This window comes from Urocampus carinirostris, chromosome 12 (genome assembly GCF_059441175.1).
Source record: "Urocampus carinirostris isolate Australia breed hairy pipefish chromosome 12, RoL_Ucar_1.0, whole genome shotgun sequence".
In the NCBI taxonomy this organism is placed as follows: Eukaryota; Metazoa; Chordata; class Actinopteri; order Syngnathiformes; family Syngnathidae; genus Urocampus; species Urocampus carinirostris.
The window spans coordinates 26,783,257-26,789,398 of NC_142360.1; the positions used below are offsets into that span (position 1 = coordinate 26,783,257).

General features: G+C 38.6%; 1 protein-coding gene across 1 annotated transcript; it reads left to right on the forward strand.

The window, feature by feature from the left end:
- The first annotated feature begins 77 nt into the window (after positions 1–77).
- Positions 78–3,469, forward strand: smim7 (small integral membrane protein 7). The gene is made up of 5 exons (XM_088350125.1): positions 78–423; positions 599–640; positions 720–772; positions 841–931; positions 2,860–3,469. Exons 1-5 carry the CDS (start codon positions 398–400, stop codon positions 2,873–2,875), a joined length of 228 nt encoding a protein of 75 aa, XP_088206251.1. The 5' UTR covers positions 78–397; the 3' UTR covers positions 2,876–3,469.
- The last annotated feature ends 2,673 nt before the right edge of the window (positions 3,470–6,142 follow it).

Here is a 6,142-nt window from a genome sequence, read left to right on the forward strand (position 1 = left end):
AGAAGTATTTCTGTTTGGACACGCAAAATGACAATATTGGCAGCGAAACAGTTAACAACACTCGGGGGCGGGAGGCTCCTCGTGGTTTCATGGGCCCCACGTAGCTGTTTAAGCTCGCTTATTTCTTGGGTCGGCTCTGTCGTGAGGTCTGGAATTTTTCTGAGTCTGATTCCCCCGCCACCTGACGCCGGATAAGCGGAAGAAAACAGATGGAATATCGGTTTATTTATCCGTAAACTGCTCGTTACTAATCCACAGCCGTCATTTTGTTTTTGACAGAGAAGACTGCGTTTAACTTGAAGACAAAGTTCGGGGGAAATTCAATTATCCTACCCCTATTCGTCACGTGGTTTGATGCGAATACGGAAGTGAAGTGTCAAGCTTTAATGCAGACAGGATGATCGGAGATCTGCTGTTGTTTGGGTAAATAAACTGATTCATTCGAATAAACACTCATACTTGGAACACATTTTGTTGCCATTTCGGTTGCTAAATAGTTAAATTTTATATACGTTGGTATATAAATTGGTCGCTAACTAGCTCACTAGCTATCATCCAATAAAGTGGAACAAAAACTGTGTGTCGTGTCCTTTTCCAGGACCTTGTTGATAAATGCCGGAGCTGTGCTGAATTTCAAGCTGTAAGTACGATTGTAATAGCGTATCATTTTAGTACGACTAAATCCATAACATGAATAAATAGGGTGATTTGTGTTGTAGCAAAAGAAAAGAATCACATGGATTTGAAGACGAGTCTAGGGCGCTCACGACAGGTATGTGTATTAAGGAAAGCAGGACTCCAAGAAATTAAGTATGGTGCATTTTTGTCTTTATTCATCAGGTGACAACATTCGAGAGTTCTTGCTAAGTCTGCGATACTTTCGCATCTTCATCGCACTATGGAACATCTTTATCATGTTTTGCATGATTCTGTAAGTAACGCGAGCGTTAACACTTGGGGTCGACTGATATGATATGATCCGATATGATCCATCCATCCATTATCTGCACCACTTATCCTCAGTAGGGTCACGGGGATGCTGGATCCCATCCCAGCCATCTTCGGGCAGTGGGCAGGGGACACTCTGAACTAGTGGCCAGCCAATCACAGGGCATACAGACACAGACAACTTACTCGTTCATTCACACTTAGGGACAATTCTGACTGCTCAATTAACTTGACATGCATGTCTTTGGAATGTGGAAGGAAACCCACACAAGCAAGAGGAGAACATGCAAACTCCGCACAGGAAGGCTGGTAGCTGGATTTGATCCCATGACCTCAGAACCTTGCCGCAGACACGCCAACCCCTTAGCCGCCGTGCCGCCCTAGGGCCGATTTCGTTTATTAGTATTAAGAGGAGGCTGATAACCGATATTTGGAGGCGATGTTCATTTGCTGTGAAAGCATAAAAATTGGCGTAGGAATTTGTTAACAGTTCAAAACCAAAACGGTTTTTTGTTACACATTCAAATACAACTTTAATAGCTATTGTACTGTCAAAAATTTAAATTTAAACACAATTAAACCAAAAACTATCAGTGTAGGAAATAAAATGGGTTTAGCGGCAATTGGTATAAAGGTATATAAAACTTAAATAGGTCATTAAAACCTTTAACAGTAAATTAGAATTTTAAAACTACTAACATGACTAATATTACTCTTAAACAGAACTTTACATTTGATAAATATAAAGGTCAATGCAACTATCCATTCATCCATTATCTGCACTGCTTATCCTCATAGGGTCGCGGGGGCAGCAAGGGGGCTGGGTGGTTGGTGAACTGCCCCACGGTGCAGAGGTTCAGGGTTCAAGTTCAGCTACTGCCTCCCTGTGTGGAGTTTGCATGTTCTCCCCGTGCCGGCGTGGATTTCCTCCCGGCACTCCGGTTTCCTTCCACATTCCCAAAAAACATGCATGTCAGGTTAATTGTTTGGTCCGATATTGTCCCTAGGTGTGAATGAGCGAGTAAGTTGTCTGTTTCTGTTTTCTTTTTTCTTTTCTTTTGTTTATTTTTACCTAGCTTTTTCTTGCCTTTGCCTTTATGTCTTATTTTTCCTGCTTTTTTCTTTCTCCTTTTCCTTTTATTCCTTTGTTCCTTTTTCATAGATTTTTTTTTCTTCCTTGGTTTATATATTTTTTAAAACTTTCTCTTTTTATGTTTTTCTTCTTTTGATTTTTGTGTGTGTATTTTTTCCAGACTGCTCTTACCACTACATCCTGTTTCCTTTGGGTGAGCCGAGCGTGTCCGTGGGTGGGCACTGCTCACCTCTGCCCCTCCCAATACCAATGTTTATTTTTGTAAAAGCTTTTCTATACGAAGCGTACACGCATTGACCCACCAGTTGAGAAACACTGGTGGATCAATGCGTATACTCTGTATAAAAAAGCTTACATATGCACTTATAAAAAGCACGGCAGCGCAGTGGTTAGCGTGTGTGCGGCACAGTTCTGAGATCATGAGATCGAACCTTCCTGTCTGGAGTTTGCATGTTCCCCCACGTGCTTCCGTGGGTTTCCTCCAGGCACTCCGGTTTCCTCCCACATTCCAAAAACATGCATATTAGGTTAATTGGCCGTTCCAAATTTTCCCTAGGTGTGAATAAGCGAGTGAGTGGCTGGCAACCATTTCAGGGTGTCCCCTGCCCACTGCCCAAAGATGGCTGATATGGGCTCCAGCACCCCCGCGACCCTACTGAGGATAAGCGGTGCAGATAATGGATGGATGCACTTATAAAAATGTGCATCTTTAGCTAATTCTTATTAAACTTTGTAGCTTGGTACAATTGTACAGAAAAACATGGAAGAGATTGTGATTTTTTTTTTTGTAATTTTTAAAATTTTCCTTTTCTTCACAGATTGTTTGGATCCTGAACAACTATGTGTCAAGACTACCACTATGGCAACTGTTTTCCTGAGATGGACCGATTTTTGTAAAAAAATAAAATAAAATAAAAAAGTTAACTGTATTTTGTATCCTTTTCACTAAACCCACCCTGAAAAATTTCACAGTAATATTTATGCACATACCAGTTTGACATTGGTTTTTGATTGGCTATGCGAAGAATCATTTGTTGAATAACCTGTCACTGGCGAAAATTAATGGACCGTGTTCTGCTTATTATTTATCATTGTGATTCAAATGGACCGTGTTTGTGTGTTCCTTTGACGTATTTTAAATACAAGTTTGAACACCAATACAGGAGTAAGTCATCCTGTTTTTCCCATAGATTGATGAAAATGTTCTGACACACAGAAACATAACTATGTGCTTGTTTCATTGGCTGCATCTAAAAATGGAAAGCACAGAACACATCTAAATGTATTCAACACTATGGACAAGATTCTCTGCTATTTTATTTGGCTTAGCTTTTTTTAGTGTATGTTGTTAATTTCTTTCATGGGCCTGTTAGTAAATGTTTGCTTGTAAATTCATCAAAATAAATAAATGAAAATCACACAATTGAATCATATTTTGGTGGTGGCATGGTATTGTAGTGTTTGTACCTTCGCTTGATGCAGAACTCAGACAGGAACTATGGGGTTTGTACGGGTGCATGAAATCCTTGAAAATGCTTGAATTTTAATGTGTTTTCAAGGTTTGAAAAGTTCTTGAATTTTTTTTTTTTGCCATGGACTTTAGGTTAGGTAAGGCTCTTAAGTTGGGACTGGAAAATTTGGAAAACTGGCTTTGAACGTCCTTGAAAAGTGCTTGAATTTGGCCATTTAAAAGGTGTACGAAACCTGGACCTAACAAATCATGCTATTGTTAGAATAAGTATTTTACTGTGGGGTGCTGAGCCAAAATAAATGTGTTACAGTTTCCGGATCAGTGGAGCAAAATGTTCGTTTGACCTCGATATCTTAGTTGAACCTTTTTGCATTATGAACTTTGGCCGGGTAAATCCTGTGAATTAATTTGAATGAAAATTCTCACTTTGTTTCTTAGTAAATAGCATTTGGAAAACAACCAGACTTTTTTTCAGTCAATCGATTGAATATATTTCTTCCAAAAAGACATGACATATGGAACAGATACAGTATCCTTTTTTACACAGTGATCTGATAAGCCCTTGACTTTGATGACGATCGTTGGACAAGGCAGACTCCACTGATTGTCTAGACTCTAGCGATTTGTTGAGATCCCTCATCACTTGGATATTTGAATAACATCCATATCCCTGGAGAGATTGCTCCAACGTCTTTTGCATAGTCATCAGGTAAAATGGGAAAACAGTATGTTTCAATGAATTATATATATGAGTATAGTTGACCAAACCTACATCAATATAATATTGTAGTCAAACCACTATTGAATAAAAATGGATTTATTTTTATATAAAATATCCTGATTGTTCCAAATACAGTATTTGCGTGGAGAGAAATTGTGTTTGAAAACGAGACCAAGAGAGAAAAGCCTGCCGGTGGAAGATAGACATTTTTTTATCAATGTTGTAATTATAAGCCAAGAAGAATTATTTTCCACCCAGTTTGGACAGATTATGGAAAGAAATGATGTACCCTTTAGTGTCAGGATTTTTTAAATGAAATATAGTACCCAATTCATTTTAAATGAACGATTTAAACTACCAAATCACAAAATTGTAATCTTCCCTCTGCATGATCATTAGAAATAACATATTTTTAACATGGTGGGTTCTATTTTTCCATACAAAATGCATAGTATCTTGTCAATCTCTGCTACTAATTTATTGTCCATAAACGGAGAGGGAGGCATCTGTTAAATGAGAAATCTCTTCTGAATGAAAATAAATGAATGAAAACTTTTATTTCGAACATTTAAATAAAAACAGGACAAAAACAATGAGTTAACAACAAAATAATGTTAGTACATAACATGTTCGAAAAGGGTGATCCAAATCAGTAATCATGACACAGTTTTGGCTTTAAATCACTAAATAATCCTTATATGGAAGCTTATTAAACAATCTGTGTTTATTGTTGAGACACAGTATAATGAAAAGCCACAGAAAAAACTTTAAACCAAAACAAGCTTTTTACCCCAAAGCTCTAGCAAAGCACCTCGAGCGATTTCATTGGGTGAGCGGTAGGAATGGGCAGAGCTATAGATAGGGCACACGTACTATTTCTCCTCGGACAGCTGTCTACTGAAGGTTAACATGTGTTGGCATCTTCTTTTGCAGTATTTTGTGACATTATTTACAAAATAACTTTGCTTGCTCTTTATTTTAAAACCATTATTTTGGACCAAAATTGCTGTCTAAATGCTGTCTCTTAAGTAACTGCAGGATTGGGACCATTTTCAGGTGGTATATTTATATTGATATGGGACACGGGGGGCTGCACGGCGGCGCAGTGGTTAGCCTGTGTGCAGCACAGTTCTAAGGTCTTGTGGGTTCAAATCCAGCTACCGGACTTCCTGTGTGGAGTTTGTATGTTCTCCCCGTGCTTGCGTGGGTTTCCTCCGGGCACTCCGGTTTCCTCCCACATTCCAAAGACATGCATTTCAGGTGGATTGGCCGGTCCAAATTGTCCCTAGGTGTGAATGAGCGAGCGAGTTGTCTGTCCCTGTGTGCCCTGCAATTGGCTGACAACCAGTTCAGGGTGTCCCCTGCCCACTGCCCGATGATTGCTGGGATGGGCTCCAGCACCCCCGCGACCCTACTGAGGATAAGTGGTGCAGCTAATGAGATGAGATGTTCGAAAAGGGGTAGTCAGAAGCAGATGCTTATTTTCCCTACCCCTTTATCTTCCATATTAAATACATTTTACAAATCCTCTTCTCCTCTTGTGTCTAATACAACAAAATCTCATGGATATACTTATTACATAGGTCAGACATCAATAATTATAATAATTATAATAATCACATATTTTATACACTAATCTTAGTAATACCCATCTCTCAACGTCATAATGCCACTAGTTACCAAACATCACTGCGGCACCAATGATAATAACAACCATAAAAAAAATATTTATAATAACAGTTATGATATAATAATAGCAACAATAACAACAAGTTAACCATAGGTTTAAACGCAGTATTTCCAATCTTCCTCATATTTTCTTCAACCCTGTATTTCGCTAGTAATTCTTTTTTTGTATTTAAATTTGAACACATGGATAGTTGGACATTGTTTGATCTCGTTTTGTAAA